This window comes from Coprinopsis cinerea, assembly GCF_000182895.1.
Source record: "Coprinopsis cinerea okayama7#130 chromosome 4 map unlocalized cont3.4, whole genome shotgun sequence".
Classification (NCBI taxonomy): domain Eukaryota; kingdom Fungi; phylum Basidiomycota; class Agaricomycetes; order Agaricales; family Psathyrellaceae; genus Coprinopsis; species Coprinopsis cinerea.
The window spans coordinates 3513674-3533620 of record NW_003307541.1 but is presented as its reverse complement, the minus strand read 5'-3'; the positions used below and the strand labels follow the sequence as shown (position 1 = coordinate 3533620).

The following is a 19947-nucleotide window of genomic DNA, read 5'->3' as shown; positions in this document are numbered from 1 at the left end:
GAAGTTAAGGAAAAACTCGAGAGGCGTGGCTTCCCAATTCAGTGCACCCCAGACTGATCATCTTCGATTTTAGGAAAGAAGCAAGACCACATGGCTGAAGCTCCGTGTTGACTCTGGGAAGAAGCTGTGAAGAAGCTAGCCACGCGCGCACGGAACAAGCAGATCGGCGTTGTTTGTGGGATGGAAGAAGCACACCAAGATGTCGGCGAATCTACGACGGGTAGAGGCGGCCCGCGAAAGCCTTCAATATCGTACGCATGAACAGTTCAGCCCTTCCAGAACTACCAGAGCTTTTGAGAAAGGTACAGGGAGACACAGTTTGCCCGAGGAGCTTCCAGGGATGGTGGAGGAAAACGACAAGAGCGGTCGTGCCGCCAATCTGTGCGCCATCATTGAGTGTGGGAGATTCCCGATAACCCTAGATTATGGTTAGCTCGTGGGACAAGCTCTTTGGGCTTTGGCTTCGTCCAACACACGACGACGGTCGCGACTTGGCTCTCATGACGCATGCATGGTGAGATAGTTCCCTCTGTATGCCTGTTTTCTTCGCACCACTCACTCTGAAACGGTAGAGACTCCAACATGCTCGACGCTACTGCTGCATATTCCGAATTACAGTCCCGCCCTCGTACGACCAAAAGACCCTCGCCGTCGATCCACAACGTCACCTCTCATGTCTTCCTCTTCCATTGGTAATTGATTCGGCACCGATATGTCCAGACCATGTGTCCAAGGACTTTATGATTGTACAGCCGGTGCCGAAGGAGGTGGAGGAAGATGGCATACAACAGGTACGTCTGCGATCAGTCCTACCATCTGAGAGGAAGTCTCAAAGCCAAATAAGTGATTGTTCTCCAATAGGCTTGGTGGGGTAGAGAGAATTTGTGGGAACTGACCCGCTCCCGTCGCGCCAAGTTGAAGGATCCATCGACGCGCGATGACAGCTTCAAATGCCTTGAACGCTGTCTTCAGACGATCTGAAGGCCCTAGAGAGCATTAGTGGTACGCACGCAACGGATGTGTCGTCTAAAGTCCGTGCTTAATGAACAGTAGACACGCCCATAGGTTCTTCACACCCTGCAGACATCTCGAGCGCGAGGATCGGCACCGCACCGCGACGGAATTTTTCGCCCCTACAGTGACAGGTTCTCGGAATCAGCTCGGTGCAACGACCAAGTATAAAACCAACTCGAAAACACCTGAAGCCTCACAACCTCAGCAGCAGCAATGGCAAAGTTCACCACTCTTCTCTCAGTCGTCGCTCTCGCTTTGACTTCCGTCAACGCTGTTCCTCTTTGGGGACAATGTCAGTTTCATTTACTTCTCATGTCTCGTCTCCCTAACAAGCTCCTTTAGGTGGCGGCAACGGATACACTGGCTCGACTCAGTGTGATGCTGGTCTCATTTGCGTTCGTCTCAACGACTGTGAGTCCTCCACGTTCCACATCGATCTAAACGTAGCTCATCTTGTACTCCAGGGTACTCCCAATGCCAACAGGGCTCTGGACAACCTCAGCCACCGGTTACCACCCCCGCTCCTCCGGTGACGACCCCTGCCCCTCCTGTCACCACCCCCGCTCCCCCTGTCACCACTCCTCAGCCTCCTCCACCTGCCACAACTCCTCCCGCCCAAGAAATTCCAGCTGGTCAGCTCACCCGCCTCCAAAACTTCGGCTCCAACCCCAGCAACGTCCAAATCCACGTCTACAAGCCCTCTAGCATCAAGGCAGGCGCTGGTCTCCTCGTCGCGTTGCACCCCTGCGGTGGAACCGCTCAAGTAAGCGCCCCATCCCCACGTGGCTATTTCTTAAACCGTTAACACTCCTTCCTTTCTTAGCAATACTTCTCGGGCTTCGGCTGGCGCGCTCAAGCCGACCAACGCGGCTTCCTCGTCTTCTACGGCCAGACCACCCAGCCCCAGAACTGCTGGGATGTCACTTCCAGCGCGACGCTCCGCCACGACGGCGGCTCCGACTCTCTCGGCATCGCCAACGCCGTCCGCTACGCCATCCGCACCTGGGGCATCGACCCCAACAAGGTCTTCGTCACCGGTACCTCCTCCGGCGCGATGATGACGAACGTCATGGCCGGCGTCTACCCCGAGCTCTTCAAGGCCGGTGCCGTCTTCGCGGGCGTTGGTCTCGGATGCCTGCAGACTGGCAACACCCCCGCCTTCCCGCCCGACCCATGCGCCGCCGGCAACCGCAACCTCACCCCCAAGCAATGGGGCGACCTCGTCCGCGCCGCGTACCCCGGCTACACCGGTCCCTACCCGCGCATGCAGATCTGGCACGGAACTGCTGACCCCATTCTCAACATCAACAACTTCCAGGAGCAGGTCGAGCAGTGGACTGATGTGCATGGTATCTCACAGACCCCCGCCAGCACGAGCCCTGGCACGCCCCGACAGAGCTGGACGAAGACGTCGTATGGTAGCGGACAGGTTGAGGCGTTCAACGGACAGGGTGCTGGACACGGTTTGCCTGAGAGCGGAACGGAGGCGACGGCGATCAACTTCTTCGGTCTTTAAGCGCGTCGGGGAGGTGTTTAATAGTTCCCTCTCTGTACAACTGCATTGAATCAATTTGTATCAGTATCGACTATTTTCTGCATCATTTCTTTGCTTGCGAGGAGCCCGGCTTGGCTATGTACAACGGCGTCTACTATCATTGAATCGGGACATCCGCGCCGGACACGTACACAGTGTGGCGCGTTGAATGTGGAGAAATAGGTGGTCGATGTGTACCTGACAATTAAATAAGTTGAGATTGGAGCCGATCCTCGACGATCCTAGACGATCCTTTGCATTCAGAAGGGGACATTTGGATTAGGCGCTTCTCCTGGATGCCGTTGATCCTTTATCAATCCATCAGTCGAATTCCTGATGGTCAGCGGCCGACTATTCGGCATGTATCATCCGAGGCTGCTGAGCCAAGACACATACCGAACGATGGACCTCGAATTCATAACAGGAAAGACAGTTGCGTTGAATGCCAACGAGCTATAGTAGTGATAGTGAAAAAGCATAAACCTATGTACACATTACATGCCTAAGTAGGCGGAGGGGTAGCTCGTGCAGCAGCAGCTACTCCAGTCGTCGAAATCGCTGTACAATCCGGAACCATAGTGGCAGGATCAGGCCCATGCTGAACTGGGTTGCACCCAGGTAACTCAGGGAGATCTATCAAAATCGCATGAAATAATCAGAAATCATGGTTAGTATAATAGGAGTTAGAAATATAAAGACGTACATCCACCCTCGACTTGTTCGTCCACTTGAGAAGGTAGAGTACACGCGTTCATTTCTTCGTCAGTCTGGAGGGTCAACTCTGTACAGTCCTCAGGTCTTCCGAAAATATCCAAGCAGTTATCCATCGCTCGCTGAAGCGCACCGTCTTCCCATCCGAAAAGGTAGTCGCCATGATGGCCGTACCCGGTCCTACACAGATTCCAAGGTTTTTCAATCAGTATACCCCTCTTCGACTCTCGTAATAGTACGAGATATTGAACCCAAACACTCACGGATCACCCATACTCAGAACGAAAGGCTGACTCCCATCCTCAGGCCACATAGTATTGAACGGACGCGTATCCCACACCGTCTCGAAGAATAGCTGCGGGATATGAACAGGGTGGGTGTCGGGACACTTTCCGTTCATTTGAACGAAGAGGCCCACGCGAGGGTCGGCGGGTGACTCAAAGAACGAGACGTGACTCTGAGAAAGGATCATTATCAACAATATCATCTAATACTAGTATTGGGAAAGAACGCACAGAATGATCAGGACTATCCGTGTTCACGCCATCCCAGCACCTACACCGTCAAGGCCCACCATTGGTCAAACCTAACACCGACTAAATCAAACAGGAGAAAACTTACGTCGGGAAGAAAGTATTACTCCTAATCCCTCCAGGACACGGCCTATCCGGAAGATTAATGGTATCAAACGGGCCAGGACCAATCGCATGGCTGTTTGAGTAATCGAACGGACCCGTCGTCTGCCAGCACCTGAAGCTAAGCGCCCAGGCTTCTCCGCGTGTGGTGGGGTAGTTCTGGTTCCTGCGGTGCATTGGGTTTCCTGTGATCATTCGGAAGCCCTACAACGTAGATGGTGCATTAGAAGACCAAGTTTGGTGAGGTGGTTTCCGGTGAGAGAGAGGGCTTTACCTTTGGGAATGCAGTAACTCGGGGGCTACCACTTGGAGCTTGGCTATAATACACTGTCATTCCTCCGTTATAGTTCCCAGTGAAGTGGTTGGGAATTTGAGGGACCTAAAAGCGATCCCAATCTCATCAGCCCTAACCATACCAATTCAACAATAATCTCCACCAGAGCCCCAACGTACTCTCGCGAAACTCCCGTTGGGATGCTTGAAATACATCACAGCAGTCCAGTAGTTCGATTTGTTCTCTTTGAACCGACATGTAGTGCACGTCGCGACATTCGGGATGTCGAGGTCTGGATGCATCGTGAGGTTGAACGCATTCTAAGTGGGTGTTAAGGGTAATCCATCTCATCGTCGACGTCTAGATATAATGATAGCTCACCCCTCCGATGATTTGGTGAACATGGGGCGACACTTCTCCAGGGGTGACGAGCCTTGAAAGAATCGAGATGACAAGTAAAGCAATGAGGAAGATAAAGTGAGGCGTACGGATCGAAAAGAGCCTGTACTGAGGGCAGGGAAAAGCCAATCGTTATCAACGTTAACCACGACATGCTTGAGGCGATGTCCAGAGGGAAAGGCATTTATTAATACTACTAAATACCTTTGGATGATTAGAAGATACGGCAAATAGTTCACGAGAGAGACGAACGCAGTCGAAGACTTGACTTCGACCAATCATATACCTAGTCAGTAACGAACAACGCTTCCATCTCTGCGAGAAGACCATGGTAGCCACGAATACCCGAGGTTCAAGAGGGATTTGAATTGAGGGCCGTTGTACAACCCTTCTTCGAAGTGATGGTGTAAAGGCTCCTTGGCCTTCGAGCTCGAAGGTTTCGAACGAATGAGAAGAATAAAGCGCGAAGAAATTGCGATCAAAACAGTGTAGCGGGAATCCATCTCGGCGGCTAGCTATATTGACATCTCACTCCTCCGATGATTTGGTAAACCCGCTGAAAAGCTATAGGCGTGGTCTTTTGAAGGAGCTCGACGATTGCTGTGAACACCTGTTGAACCATGGTGGGGTCCATCTAGGCGTTGATACCAGGAAGTTATTGATAGATGCTATTAATTAAACCTATCAAAACCTTGGTCACTTTTAGGTGCTCGCTCGAAAACTGAATTAACCTTACTCGTCGAGCAGGAGAAGGAATCTGATTCCGTCCATGCCCTGGTTCTCGATGCCAACCATCCCACACCGGCCAAAATCAATGACTCTCCAAGGGTGAACAACGTTGTGTCGTGGGCAGGTACGGCTATTAGTAAATGGGTCGCGAATGGATAAGACGTTCCATGCCGAAACGTTTCCATGAATGACTCCCCGTGTCGCAATGTCGTCCAACACCTCCAGGATCGCCTCTCTGTAGTCGTTTCGTCAGCGAGCGTTCGGAATCAGTCGTGAAGTCTCACTTTGCATCGGGTCCCTTTTCACCAGTACAAGACTCGCCCAAGCGCTCGAGGACAACTTGAAGGACGCTGAGCTGATCATTGGATTGTCTTCATTGCGCTTCCATCTCTGCCACGACGAGTTTTGCTGGTAGCCAGACAGGTCTTCGTTAACTGATTTGCGCCTCCGGTTTGGCGGTATGTCGTCAGGTAGCCAGTCCAGAGACGGGCATTGGTCAGCTTGCGGGGAAGCGAGTCTGTGTCGAATTTATGTTTCCTCGTGGTCCACGGGGTGAATCTGAGGTTCGGTGAACATGGTTGCTCTGCCACGGACGATGAAAAGAAGCCGTAGAAATTTGGGATAGAGGCGCCTTAGCATGACTCGAGCTGTTCGTAGAACCATGCTTCCCGTGCTAGACTCCGACAAAACTCTGGCTTCGCGAACTTGAGGCAGACCATTGTCTTCCTTTGTGCTTCGATGCAACGCACTGGGTCAGAGTAACGGAGCGACGATAGGAGGGACCTTTTCTGCGGAGAATATTTCTGAAGTTCACAATTCAATGTTCCTTGGTGTACTTAGCGAGCAGACATTTTAGGTTGAAACACCCAGCTCGCTTAAAAGACGATCAGAATGCAGGCCGAAGTTCAAGAGGGATTTGAATTGAGGCTGTCGCAGTACGACCTTCTTCAAATTGGTGGTGTAAAGGCTCCATGGCCTTTGTACGGGCACCTCATCGAAGGTTTCAAACCAATGGGAATAAAGTGTAGAGAAATTGCGATCAAAACAGCGTGCTTTTAGTATACAAAATGGCCAAAACAATACGACTACACAATAAAGATACCGCGACCACATATCACACGGGCGCTTACCAGGTAGGCTCAAGAGGGGGGTTCGCGTTCAAAACGAGGTTAACAACATACTCGTTGAACCACTGGCCAGCCTCAGGAGCGGGAACATGCGCCACCGGACTCCTGCACGTAGGATCATACCTGTTCGAGTTCAAATCACTCGTGCCATCCGACTCTCCACCCGGCTTAACCCACACAATCGCATCCACATTCGGGTTCTGGAGCACGCCCTGATCCGCAGTAGGCCTGATACCGAACCCAGCGTTCCTAACGTTGCACCACTGGCCCCACTCCGTCCTGATACCGCCCTTGCCACCGCGTCCCTGGTCAACGATGAAGTGCGCGGGGAAGCCGACGGCGTTGAGGTGCGGGGTGAGGACGTTGACGTAGCGGCTCTCGTCCCAGGCGTCGTTCCACTCGGTGAAGGGCTCGCGGACCTCAGCGCGGTACTGGTTGTAGTTGGAGACGTTGACGGCGAGGCCGCGGACTTTGGCGTTGGGGTTGATGCGGCGGGCGAGGTCGTAGACTTCCTTGAAGAGTTCGGCGGAGGGGCGGAGGTTGTCGTTCCAGCCGAGCCAGCCACCGTTGGCGGCGTCGATGTAGACGTCGACGTTGGGCTTGGACAAGGTGGCGAGGGTCTGGAAAGGGTTGATGAGACTTAAACCTTGGGTAAGGAGAGACAGACGAAGAGAACGTACGTAGGCGATACCCTCCTTGTAAGCGGGAGCGGCGATTCGGCACCTGGGGGCATTCGCGTTGGTGACGAGGTTGGCAAGTGCGTCGGGTTCGAGGAGGAGGGCAAAGTGGAGCTTGTCAGCGTCAGCAGTCGAGAGCTCGCGGGCGATGGCTGCAAATGTGCCCGTCAGCTAACCACCCTCAAAGGATTGGAAAGAAGCGACGTGGACGTACTGTTGACAAAGTTCTTGTATCGATTGAGGCCGTCGTTTCCTACGGTGAATTCTCCAGTCGAGGCGTTGGCAGAGCAGTCGCGATCGGGGAGGTTGTAAACAACGATTTGGACGATGACCTTCTGTCCAGTGCGAGCCTGCTGGGCGAGAGCGTCTTGGATGAGAGGTCGAATGGCTCCAATCTACGAGTCTTGTCAGTCCCTACTCTTGAAGAAACAATGGACAAGCAAACGTACACCATTGGTATCCGAGATCCAGGCGAAAGTCGCGACGTTCTGCACCGTCCTTGTCCTCGCAGCGTTGAGCTGGTCGCCACGTTGCTGGAAGGTCCTGACGGTCTCCTCAAGCTTTTGGGCGTACGACCTAATAACGAGCGGGCTCTTGCCGATGTATGGGTTGACGTTCGACTGTCTGGCCTCGATGCTGGGTGCAGCGAGGGAGAGAGGAGCGACGGCGAGGAGAGCTGCGAGGAGGTTGAGGTACTTCATGTTTGGCGAGAGGATGGATCCTAGGGAATCTAGGTTGCCCTGCGTGTCTTATATACGCCCATCCCAGGGTGTTTCTGTCATAGCTTTTCGAAAGGTAAAGGCTAATGAGTCCGGGTTATCCACGGAACATGCTGCGAGGACGACCTACCGCGAGGTGGATCGAGGCTGCGTCGGGTGCTGAACGTGCACTCGACTCGGTTTCCCTATAGAAGTGATGCTCGATGGAGACTGTAGCCAAACAAACATGCGAGAACTCGTCAACTGTCCTTCGTTCGACGCGACATCCCGAGGAAACACACGCTGATAAATTGCAAGTCAACGCGTTGGGTGGTGTTCGATTACGCTTTGAAGCCCCGAGAAATTCGCGAGAGAATGGCGGCCGAGAACATTGGGAATGGCGAGCAAGTTATAGGAAAGAGGTGAGCCCGTTCCTATCGTCCTCCCCAAGCATATGATCATCGTGGTATGAAAAGAAGCAGAGGAAAATCAAACGATCATGGATCAATTCGAAGTCGCCAAGGGAATATCTTTCCTTTTCAGATGAGGCGTGTCAAAAGGGCGCATCAGATGGCGGCGCTTGACCCGACTCTACATCCCATGTCGTGCATCCAAATGACATACTGATGCCGCTGGGTAGCATAATCCGTGCAGAAATAATCACCTATGTGACACCACCCTCTGGCGACTTTGCCACCGCAAAAGCCCCTATCACCTAAGCGCTCCTGAGCGCTTATCCACACCGAGGCGCATCCCAAGAAATGCCAAGCCAGTAACTGTAGCGCGTGAATACGGCGAGCCTTGTAAGGCTTGGGCGCAACATGTAGTCACTAGTAGTGTAGATAAGGCCAAGAAGACCTACATCCCTCCAGCTTTTCTTTTCCCAAGGTTTCCTCGAAGCCAAAACCTCGGCGTCAGTGGCCCGATGCCGCCGCACTGGATCTTATAGCCGAGTTTATTGCTGGGTGGGCCCACTAGTTCAACTTTGCATCGGGGTGATTTCGAGGATATGAAGGCTTCGAAGAAGTACACTTATGGTATTTTTAGCGTTGAATCCATTCAATTAACGGACATAAGTTATGATCTTTTTCATTCATTTACGATTGAACCCCAATGACGAAATCGAAAGGGCAAAGATTGCTGCAACGTCCAATGAATCGTGCCCAATTGGACAGGCTCTAGATGCATACTGATTGCTGTACTACTAGAGATCTAGAGGTTGATAGCGTCGAGTGCGCTTTTAAACGCCAGCCCCTGTTCAGAGCTGAAGGAGTTTTCTCAGCACGTCATCGCTTCCCCCGAGGGTATGTATTACCGGAGCGTCAAACAGTACTAAGTATAGTCGGAACTCCCAAATGGATAATGTACCAATCATGGAATGCATTTCTCCGGTTCTCCGAGCTTCATCAACGACACCCAGGTCACCCATGACCTGTCTAATGACATCGACAACTATAGCAAAGCACTACTAGTATGTAATAATAACGATGATTTGAGTTCTCCATTCACGTATTTGCATTGCCCAGCACGAACAAAAAATTCTGAAGACAACGGGCGCTGAAGGCTAGCCGATATCGATCATGAAACCGCGCCTCAACGGGCGCTTAAGTATCTCACAATTTCGAACATTGCGTTCAATAACCAAACAACGCTCAATGTGCACACAAACTCGACGTAACCTCCAATAATCAAACCCTTCTGCATCTGCAGGAACGGAGATCCATTTTTTCCATCTACCTTACTACTACCAGTCCACAATCATCCCTTTCCTCGTCCACGCTCTTTAGTATACATAATACGATATACCCAGAGTAGCCTACTAGTACCACCAGACGCAACTGCGACTCTCCAACTTTCCACTTGTTGCTTACGCTACGCTACAAAAAAATAAAGCAAATTTCACTCTTTCTACTGGCTTTCCTCCCCTCCCACAACTCCTAGATAACGTACCCTCCCACAACGCCTAGATAACCTACGCCCCCTCCCCAACAACCAGCCCGCTACCAAACCTCCCTCCCCAACCCCGCCCGCTAACAAACCCCTTCCCAATTACAAACCTCACAAACCTCCCTCCCCACCACCCCGCCCACTACCAACAAAAACTCTCTCCTGAATACCCCTTAGCAAAACTCCCCCTCAAAATCCCCTCTAGCACTCCCCACACCCTGCAAAAACCCATGCTCATACTCCCAATAATGCGGGCCCTCAACGGGGTACACCGAACTTCTCCGCGCGAGGGCGTGTAGCGGGCCTGGTTCGCTTACTGGGTTGCCTATGCCTATACGAGTCCGAGGGGGAGAAAGAAAGAAAGAAAGGGAGGAGGGGTTGGGTAAAACAACGGTCAGAATGATGGATCGTCAGGAGGAGGATAGGGAAGGGGGAGGATGGGAGAAAGAATAACGAGGGAGAGAACGACGGGGATGAACGATGAGAGTAAGGAAAGAACGATGAGGGACGAAGGAACGACCCAATTGGCGAGCAGCTCGAGCGCGAGAGGAGCCACATAGTGTACATATACGCAAAAAAACCGACCAAGACAAAAGCGAAACGTTCATCGTTACTCACCATCCGGTTCGATAGAATCATAAAACCTCCACGCCATATTCCACCCAGCTGTAAAACCATACCAGAACCTGCGGTGCTCGTAGCGCCCCGGGATGCGGGACCAGTAGGATCTATGTGCATCTGTGGGGTGAAGGGACGAGGGACGAATTAGTTAGTTGGGGGTATTGGATGGTATGGATGGATGGCGTGAAGGGCAAGCGTGAATGGTCAAAGTGAAGGACAGAAGTGAAGGGACAAACGTGGATGGACAAATATGAAAGGACAAACGCGAATGACAACTAACACGCAAGACGACTTACCATACGCCTTCTTCCTCTCCTCCTCCATCTTCCCCACCCTACGCACACATTCCCTTTCCACATCCGCATCCGTCCACCTCTTCTTCCTCACCAAAATACCAGCGTCAATTCGTCCATCTGCACGACCCAGGTCCATCAGTTCTAACACCACAAAGCAGAAACGTGACTACGCACTCTTCATAGGAAACACCCCCTCCTCCACCGCCTCCCTAAACGACCACCCCACATCACCCCTATACTCCTTCTTATACGTCCAAAAATACCACCCCGCACACGTCCGCTCATACAACTCCAACTGCGCTCTCAAAAAATCACGTCTCGCATTCCTCCGTTGGTCCTCCCCACGCACATGCTTCAAACTCCCCTCATTGAGACCGCCAGACCACTCGCACACGGATAGCGCCCCGCCGGCTCGACCCACGAGCTCAGCGACGCGCGTAAAGGTCGAGAGTATGCCGTTGTGGTCGCGCAGCCGCCCGGTGTGGTCGTAGACGGATGTGTTGATGTCTTCTTGGGTGAAGCAACGGTAGAGGTGGTGGTCTAGTACTACTAGGCCTTCTGGATCCTCCTGCTTCAGCTCCCTCGCCACATACTCAGCATACACCTCCGGCCTCCAACACTCCCCAATATATACCGGCACGCCACGCGCACCCCTCTGCACAACCCTTATCGCATCGTCGTACCACCGCTTCAGCACACCATCGTTAGGCGGTGCAGGTTCGTTGACCAATTCGATGGAGACGACGTTGGAGAGGGGCGGGTCGTGGCTGTTGAGGAAAGACGTGAGGTGCATGGAGAGGGACTGCAGAGCGTAGAGGCCCCGACGGAGGTTGTGCGGGTCGTGGAAGAAGTTGGCGGGGTTGGAGGTGCCGGAGTGCGGGTCGGCGTTTTGTTTTCCTGGGGCTGCGTGCATGTCTGGAGTCCAGTCTTGTCAGGAGGGAAGGGAGGGAGGGATGGGATGGGATGGGGAACGTACCGAGTTGGACGGTTATACCGCGCTTGTTCGCCTCGAGGATGGCATTCGTAATCCTCCTCCACGCGCCCTGGTACACATCATAAAACGGCCAAAAGTCCGTCCCGTCGAGTATACTCCTATCCGCTCCGCATACATGATAATACCCAATCTACTCATTTCATCAGTTAGCATACGAACAGACCGAGGTCACCACAGACAAAGAGAAGCCACGTACAGGAATCCGGACAGAATTAATACCCCTCGCAGCAATCCAGTCCCAGTCCGCCGGTTGGATCCACGTATCCCAATGTCGTTCCAAAATGGATTTGGCGTTTCGGCCTTTCGCGACGTCCAGATCGCTCGCTGCGGGTGCTGCTGCTTCGCGGAAGGGTGAATCTGTTATCCAGCGTTCGAGGACGAACCACGAGCCTGCACGTCCATAGGGAGGAGAATGAGGAGAGTTGGGTGCATGTTCATGGCAAGACGATCAAGACGACGCACCGAGGTTTACTCCACGATGTTTCCGGTACTTCAACAAATCCTCTTGTCGGACGGGGAAGATCTTGGTGTGTTCCGATTCGTGCTCGTCGAAATCTTCTACCCCGGGGGAGGATACATCTCCTGGACTGAACTGGGCAACGTGTTCTTGCACTTGGTCCTTGAATTTATCAACGTCGCTCTTGAATCCTTGGAAAAATCGGCGCATCTCGTTGAATTTGGTCGCAGGGATAGTGGTTGGCGCTCCGAAGTGAGTTGAGGTGACCCTGGAACGAGGATGTGTTGAAGAAGGCGTATATCAAGGAGAGATGTCGAAAAACAAGAAGCCCGACGTAGAGATGTTCGAGGTACACAAGAAGCCCTCGTCGCCGCGTTCAACGTTCAATGTTCAACGAACAACAGTGGACGATAAGGGCGATAAAGAAAAAACAAAAGATCTGTCTCAAACTTGTGAACGTGAACTGCGACCTTGGCTTGCATGGTCGTGGCGATATTGAGGAGTTTTCCAATTGCAGACGTGGAACTTGGGAAACCCTTGGGAAGAGATGACGTCGTTGGGGAGGAAACCTCTCGGCAGGCCTGAGCGAAGGGTGGGAAAGCGATTCACTTCCGACATGCCGGGACAGTGCCGAATGCGCGCCTAACTTGAAGCCTGGGACCTATCCGAGAGCACCACACCTAAATTACTGGGCTGGTGGAGTTTTATAGGGGGTCCCTCCGAGATCACCCTGGGGGTTCGTGATCATTGGCGGCGAGTCTCAACGAGCCCTTGTGAGTGCCGTTTAATTAAGGCCTCTAGCTAACCCTAGACCTCCCATATCGTTGATCACCTCAGTTTTCCCCTGATCAAGGCGGTAGCTACACTGCCAAGGGAGGTTCACCCTCGGCTTTTTTACATCCAAACGAGTCTTGCAAGTTGCCAGGGGAAACTTGCCGGTGGTGAAGATCCCACCACGGCATGTGACCGGCATTAAGGTAAATTGATGGGGAGAGTGATGGCATCGGTTAAATGTCCCAACTCGACGACGACGGACAATGGACAGACCACCGCTCTCTTAAATTCAACCACCATGTGCTTGAGCGACTCCAACACAACTTAAACCAAAACCGCAACCTTCTGTCTCTCATACGACGCGCCCATACCAACTAAATCGTCGTCCGACCACCTGTAATCGGTATACATCGGTAATCTCAATCTCGACCAGGAAGACCAATCCTAGAGTACGTCCTCATTGCATTGTTGGTCTCTTCAAACGAGCGTTGCCTAACAGTTACCCAACCCGCTAGGTAAAAGAATGGCGAAACGCAGAACCAAAAAACCCTCAGCTCAACGGAAACAAATGGCCTCGCGCCGACCCAACAACACAGCGGTGGCAGCCACACTTTCACTCGAAATCATGGCGACGATTTTCGCGTTCGCTTTACCCGTCATGGACGCTCAAGGTCGCGCGACCTTCCTCGCCATTCGCCAAGTCTGCCACGCATGGCGCACCGCTTGCTTCAGAATCCACGATCTTTGGACCTCGCTCACGATCGAGACGTTCAAGGTCGACAATAATGGGCGTCGATCGAGCGTCCTTCACCTCAACAAGTTCGCGGACAAGATCGTAGCTTGGTTCAGTCGCGCTGGGAACTCGCGTCTTCTATCGCTCCGTATCAACGCCGTGCCACTCAGTCCTTTCGAAGAAGGCGATAGTGCTTTTGTTCGCTATGGGGACAGCGGTTGCCTCTGCGGCCTGCGTCAAAGTTATGACCGCAACTACTTTCCCCCGCGCAAAGACTCGTTTGCTGGTATCGAAGCTGCCATCAACACATACGCGTCCCGTATCGAGTCCCTGGAGTTTAACGTGTGCTCGATCACCTTCTTTGGAATGATGCGCCACCTCCCCCTCGACAAGTTCACCAACCTTCGCTCCTTCAAGGGCCTACCTTACAGAGATCCCAGCATGAAAATCTACAAAGACGGCACCAGAGGCAAAAACCAACAGCGCCAACTTGAGCTCGCGATCGACAACCTTCGCAACGCGACCTCTATCCGAGAATTGGTCGTCCCATCTTTCGAGCCCTGGATAACTGAAGGTCGGTTCGCCATGTCGTCTCTTACCGAACTCGATGTTCTTGAAGGGTTAGCTCTAAGCCCAGAGCACGTCGCTCTCGTCAACAGCATGGAGTCTCTCCGAACTCTCAAGATCACGCTCCATCGCCTCGTTTCTCCACGACCTCAGGGCGCCGGCCAACAGCCCAGTGGAACGATTCAGCTGGAGAGGATCACGACGCTTTATCTGCGCTCCAGTCTCCGGACACTCGGCGAGTGGCTCAGAGTCCCACATATCAAGTGTCCCACCCTCACTTCGCTCCACCTACACATTACCGCTCATCTCTGCGAGTTTACAATCTCTGACGACCCGGAGCGGGATATGAACGTCTACGAGGCACTCACCGAGTATATCCGCAACATGGACTCTTCTCAGTTGAAGGCGCTCACCCTGTCTGGCCGCGGTTCGTACGGCGTCTCCCAACTCCTCCGCGAGTCTGGCGGCATTCTTGAAGGAATCGCTTCGGTTAGTTTGGAAGAAACACCTGAAGACGATGATGAGTTGGTCATCCCGGATACGGACTATCTCCAGCCTGGTCTACCCGATGTAGTACAGAGCCCACCCGGCGAATCTGAAGGCGAATCGGAGCCGGTAGGCTTCGGCCAGGCCAGTATCGATTTTCCCCTCAATTGGGAATGGCCGCTCGATCCTCTCACCATCTTTTTGGATGAGGAGACCGACTAGTAGTAAGAACCAGTGTCAGAAGACCAAAGAAGCAGTTGAATTGGAAAGAAGATGGTACAGTGTTGGAGAGGCCTCTAGTACTATCTACAACTGCTGACACGTCTGGTTCAAACATTTCGATTTCTTGCATTTTATTTTTAGTCTTTTGTTGCCAGGAAATAACTCCCGACTGTTTTGACTTCCCTTTGTAAAAATTGCGTGCATTGTGTAAAGAATTGTACAGTACGCATAGCGTTCCAGTACCCTCAGCATCACTTCATTACTTAGCCCAATGTACGATTTGTATTGTTTATGTTCTTCTCTCGATGCCCAATATAACCCTATCAGTTCTGTGCTATCATTCCTCGAAACCAGTTCGATCTGATCAATGTCTCTCATGGCCCACGGCTCAAAGAGCGATATCGAATCTCTCAGCGCGGACGAAAAGAGTTTCGAATCCCGCAGTCCCTTACAAGTTCTGATTCAGAATCTGGACACTGGGCGCTTATTCCCCTCCCATGCAAGCGATCATGATCAGACTTTGTTATCAAGGTTGAAGCGCCCAGATCCCTGGACAGTTAAACACGCGTCAACGAACGTTCCTTTAGGTTCGTGATACGTGATCAAACTCCACCTGTGAGGTGGTCGAGGTATCGAATGCATATGGGCGCATCAAAGAGGCTATGCTACACCCTTTCTCCTCACGACCGTGACTTATAAACAATAACATCTATCCTTGCTACCGAGACGAATCATACCTTGAACCTACCTCTACAACATCGACTATTTTCAACTTGCATCGACGACGGCCCTCAAACGACATTAAGGATTTCCAACTGCTCCAAGGACTTGACGGCACGCCCACAGGACGACGACCTCGGAGGTCCACTAAACTCGATGTCAGAATGCCAGTCCTCCCAGGCGGCCTAACCTACTCGCTCCCTTTCACACTTACATCCCTCTCCGCCCGTGCCTCATCCCATTCCACCGGCTCTCAACCATCCAACCCAAATATACCAGACAAACTCCCAACACAAGACAAACTCCCAACAAAAGGGATCCGCTTCTCCCGCCAGGCAATCCACGGCCTTGCAGGGCTGGGCGCTCTCATCGTCTTCCTCACCCTCTTCGTCAGCGTGCGCTACCTCGTTGAGCGGTATCAGAAGAGGAGGAAGGAGGAGGCGGTCAGAGCTGGGCGGGTCACTGTTAATGCTGTCCCGTGAGGGCTGGGCGGGTCACTGTTAACGCTGTCCCGTAAGTCCTTCTAATTGTTAAGGGCGAGGATGGGGATAGAGGGAGGGGGGTAGAAGAAGGGAGGACGATCGTGGGCTTATGTGTAGAGGCCGTATGGCCTATTTCGAGATTCAGCATTCCCTCCTTCCCTCCCTACCACGTTCGTGCCAAGGATCTCATCCCACCACCGCACAGCACTCGAGCGCACTCGATCGTCGATAACAGCCTCCTCGCCTTACTATTACAGATCCAGCGCACCTCATTACACCTTACAAATCTCGATTCGAAGGGACCAGAGAATTGAAGCTCTTAGCTGGAGAGCTCGCAAGCCCTCGAATTCGTTCTCCTCACACAAGTCACAACGCCCCCGCAAATACCGACGTACGTCCACTCAGCGCTCATAGCTGAGGCCAGAGAGGGAGGATAATCTCGACAAAGACGATCCCAGTCGACAGCAGTATGGGAGTCGGCCTCCATCACGAGCAGCTAACTAGTAGCTGCTAGCCGCTTGCATGGTAGACCGCCAGGATGGACTGAACCTGGAAGATAGGACAGCGTATGGCCCACGGGCCGCGGATAAAGCGTGGTCTGGGAGCGCCAATGTAACAATTCAGCTGCCGGAATGACCTCTACTGTGTATGCATGTGTGTAGGTAGCACAAAGCGCTAGAAGCAATGTTACTCAACGAACGAACGCATTCGAACAACGAAACAATCCCACTTGAAAAAACACGATGTCATTTCCCTGAATTAGTCACTGGTGTATGTATGTAGAGCTATAGAATGAGCATCCGTCGCCTTATGTACGTATGTATGTGTAGAAATAAATGCAAAAGGGTGTCCATCCTCTAAACCATGCAACGCAATGCGTGAACTGGAAAACCCGAGATATAGATGTTGTAAGAAGTCCATGGTATACGATGACGATGATGCGACGAATCAGATGTTGCGGTTGAGGTGGACGGGGTGGGGTAGCCGGAGTGAAGAAGAGGGAGGAGAAGCGCCAGGATGGGTAACACGGAAAGCCCAGATCCAGAAGAATGGAACAAAAAGAACAAACAAACTAGACGAGAGAAAGAGGAGCAGAACAAGACGAAAGGAAAGCAATAAACACGACCCAAATCGATCAAATCAAATAGCTTCGCATTTACTCGCAAACCCAAGTCTCATCCCTCTCACTAGGCTCCATCACCCTCTGGTAAGGCTGGATCCCACCAAGGCATTCAGAGACAGTGACAAAGTTGTAGCCGGCTTCTTTGAGGACTTTGATCGCGTAGGGGAGGACTTCGAAGCTGTTTATCGCGGTTGGGAGTTTGAGTGTCGGGTGTGTCGAGGAGCGGTCGAGTATGGTGAGGAGCGGTCGAGTATGGTGAGGAGCGGTTGTGTATGTCGAGGGGTAGTTGAAGGAACGGAAGGCGTCCCGGGACGAACAAGCACGATCGAGAATCGACACAAGACGAGGCGACGAAAGCGACAGAAAGAACAGAATCAGCACACCCCAACCCTACGAAGACGAAACGAGAAGGGACATACACAGAGCTCTCGTGCACTTCATGCTGCAACGACAAGATACTCTCCGGGCGGCGCGCGACGACTTCATCGTACAGCGCTTTCTGCTCTTCGACCGAGGCGGCGCGGGCGTCTTCCGAGCTGAAGTAAAGGTAAGCACGTTAGTCGTCATGGGTTTAGACAGTCGTCATGAAAGTGGATAGCGAAAGTGGGTAGCCGCCATGTACACGGATAGGCGTCATGAACACGGATAGTTGTAATGAACTTTAGGTGTCACGACTTTGGATAGTCGCTAGGAAGACGCAGGGAATGGGGACGGAATGAGAGGGAAAGGTACGCACTCAAAGTCCCAGTTAACAATCGTCTGCCCACGGAGTTTGGATGCCTGCCGCACGAGGAGGTTGTGCTCGCCAAAGGCTGTACCCATCACACATCATCAATGACCAAGACCACGAAATAAAAAAGGAGGGGGGACGCACGAGGCCGCATAAGCGCAGGAGTAACACCGACGATCTTCTCGAGTGCGCGTTCGACTAGGAACATCTCGTGGTGGACTGTGTGAAGGGGACGGTGGTTAATATTCAGATTCTAGCCGACGTGGGTACAGTGGATAATTGAAGGAAGGGGGAAAAGAAGGGAAGAGTGGTGCCGGACGCCGGAGTGATGCAGGAAGCAAGATGAAGCATGAAACAGGGATGAAGCGAGAGAAAGAGCGAGTGAAGCAGGAAGCGTGGATGACGCATGAAGCAGCGATGAAGCAGGGCCGATGCGATACAAGACGCAATAGCGGCGGTGAAGCAGGACGCCGATGAAGCTGCGCGAGAGAATGACTCTCGACGGAGGGATGATGCAGGACGCCAACGATACCGGCGACCAATGACGCAGGACACGAACGATGCACGTGGAAGGGAAACAACAAACAAAAGAAGAAAAAAACGTACTCTCATCCCAGCTCAAAGTACTCAAATTCTTATGACCCCAGGTATGACTGGCGATCTCGTGGCCCGTCTCGAACGCGTACTTGACGGCGGGCACGATTTCTTCGCTGTAGATGCAGGCAAAGTTGTTGCCGTCTGTTCGGAGCGGAGAGGTGAGGCGAGGTGAGGTGAGGGTGTAGGGAGGTGAGGCGCGTTGGTTAGAGAGGTGAGGCGCGTTGGTGAAGGGAGGTCGAGTTGGTTGTGGGTCGAGCAGCGGCGTGGGGAGGTGTTCGGCAAGGGAGTACATCCAGCGTGAGTGGGTTCGAGGAGGAACGGACGAGTCGACAACCGTCAGCACGCAAAACCACAAACAGAAGAGAAATGACGCACTGAAGAAGAAAGTCCCCTTAATACCCTCTTCATTGAGCGTGTCTAGCACCTGCTTCAAGTAGACGTAGGGTCCGTCGTCCTATAGGTTTTCCCAATCGAACGTTGTGTCGTTAGTACACAATCCTCGACATCCAACTCCCAGCGCAAAAACCAAAAAAGGGGTACACGCAGAGAATGCAAAAAGATAGAGAGAGCGGGAGACGTACAAAAGTCAACGCAACAGTATTCGGCACAGTACACTTGGTCAACACCTGCGCCTCACAATCTTCAGGTAGGCCCAGGTCAAGACCACTGATCGGTGATGCATTGGCGAGTAGAGAGGAGGAAGCCAAGAGGACGGAAAGGAAGGAAAAGAAAGTAAGGAATGAATAGTTGGCCATTTTTGTTGCCAGCGAGTTGGACGGAGTCGTCGTAGACGAGGGTGAGGTAGGAGTCCGGAAAGGGAGGAAGGAAATGGGATGTAAGGTGGGGTGGGTGAGAAGCTCGGGAGGCCCTTTTGAGGACTGTGTGGCGGGGGCTAAGTGTCGGGTGTCGGGGCTAGACTAAGGTCGGTCGCTTAGCGAGGCTGCGTAACAGTCCTTGACGCGATTAGCGAGCGGGAGTGAATAGGTGACGTTAGGGTTCAACCGAATAGCTTCAGGGTTCAAGAACTCAATCGTACGGATCGACCGTAGATGCGAAAATTGAATGAATGAAGGGAAGAAGGGTTGTAGAAATGAGGTCAGTCAATGACCTATTTGACGCCGGGCTCGTAAGAGAAAGAGGAAGAGGAAAAGAGGTATGAAGGGAGAAAAGGAAACCGGAACTGGGAGAACGGCGAGGTAAAGGTGAGGAACAAGGAGACACGGTTGGCGGAAGAGTGTGTTGGTTATAACCTCCTCGCCGACAATTGATTGTCATCATGCATCATACATCAGTACTCGAGTCGTGCCAAGGCTTCTTGAGTTTCTATTCTTCTGCCCCGTTTGACGACCGAATGGGATCTAACAAATGGTTTTCCACCGCGTGGTGAGGCGGGTGACATG

General features: G+C 52.5%; 7 protein-coding genes across 7 annotated transcripts; 3 read left to right on the top strand and 4 right to left on the bottom strand.

Moving 5' to 3' along the window:
• Positions 1-199: 199 nt before the first annotated feature.
• On the top strand, positions 200-2530 carry CC1G_04168 (acetyl xylan esterase; the record flags this gene model as incomplete). Its single annotated transcript, XM_001836803.2, has 6 exons — positions 200-381; positions 573-628; positions 1223-1306; positions 1357-1425; positions 1479-1777; positions 1838-2530. 6 exons carry the CDS (start codon positions 200-202, stop codon positions 2528-2530), a joined length of 1383 nt encoding a protein of 460 aa, XP_001836855.2.
• A 520-nt stretch (positions 2531-3050) lies between these two features.
• On the bottom strand, positions 3051-4721 carry CC1G_04167 (hypothetical protein; the record flags this gene model as incomplete). Its single annotated transcript, XM_001836802.2, has 9 exons — positions 3051-3181; positions 3252-3439; positions 3523-3716; positions 3775-3814; positions 3881-4098; positions 4169-4273; positions 4348-4488; positions 4550-4601; positions 4657-4721. 9 exons carry the CDS (start codon positions 4719-4721, stop codon positions 3051-3053), a joined length of 1134 nt encoding a protein of 377 aa, XP_001836854.2.
• Positions 4722-6422: 1701 nt separating this feature from the next.
• CC1G_04166 (exoglucanase 3) lies at positions 6423-7801 on the bottom strand (the record flags this gene model as incomplete). The annotated part of the gene is made up of 4 exons (XM_001836801.1): positions 6423-7043; positions 7104-7252; positions 7315-7495; positions 7550-7801. The coding sequence occupies 4 exons, from the start codon at positions 7799-7801 to the stop codon at positions 6423-6425; spliced, it is 1203 nt and encodes a 400-aa protein (XP_001836853.1).
• Positions 7802-10355: 2554 nt separating this feature from the next.
• CC1G_04165 (cytoplasmic protein) lies at positions 10356-12595 on the bottom strand (the record flags this gene model as incomplete). Its single annotated transcript, XM_001836800.2, has 7 exons — positions 10356-10483; positions 10663-10779; positions 10837-11565; positions 11639-11786; positions 11853-12046; positions 12119-12381; positions 12564-12595. The coding sequence occupies 7 exons, from the start codon at positions 12593-12595 to the stop codon at positions 10356-10358; spliced, it is 1611 nt and encodes a 536-aa protein (XP_001836852.2).
• Positions 12596-13455: 860 nt separating this feature from the next.
• Positions 13456-14895, top strand: CC1G_04164 (hypothetical protein; the record flags this gene model as incomplete). The annotated part of the gene is made up of 1 exon (XM_001836799.2): positions 13456-14895. The coding sequence occupies one exon, from the start codon at positions 13456-13458 to the stop codon at positions 14893-14895; it is 1440 nt and encodes a 479-aa protein (XP_001836851.2).
• Positions 14896-15632: 737 nt separating this feature from the next.
• CC1G_04163 (hypothetical protein) lies at positions 15633-16956 on the top strand. The gene has a single exon (XM_001836798.2). The coding sequence runs from the start codon at positions 15780-15782 to the stop codon at positions 16095-16097; it is 318 nt and encodes a 105-aa protein (XP_001836850.1). The 5' UTR covers positions 15633-15779; the 3' UTR covers positions 16098-16956.
• A 373-nt stretch (positions 16957-17329) lies between these two features.
• CC1G_04162 (hypothetical protein) lies at positions 17330-19732 on the bottom strand (the record flags this gene model as incomplete). The annotated part of the gene is made up of 5 exons (XM_001836797.2): positions 19129-19732; positions 18557-19001; positions 18095-18169; positions 17957-18032; positions 17330-17756 (listed from the first exon to the last, which is right to left on the bottom strand). The coding sequence occupies exons 1-5, from the start codon at positions 19300-19302 to the stop codon at positions 17330-17332; spliced, it is 1197 nt and encodes a 398-aa protein (XP_001836849.2). The 5' UTR covers positions 19303-19732.
• Between the last annotated feature and the right edge of the window lie 215 nt (positions 19733-19947).

What these genes read in the sequence shown, in the direction of transcription:
- CC1G_04163 (XM_001836798.2), top strand. Translation starts at nt 15,780, where the DNA reads ATGCCAGTCCTCCCAGGCGGCCTAACCTACTCGCTCCCTTTCACACTT.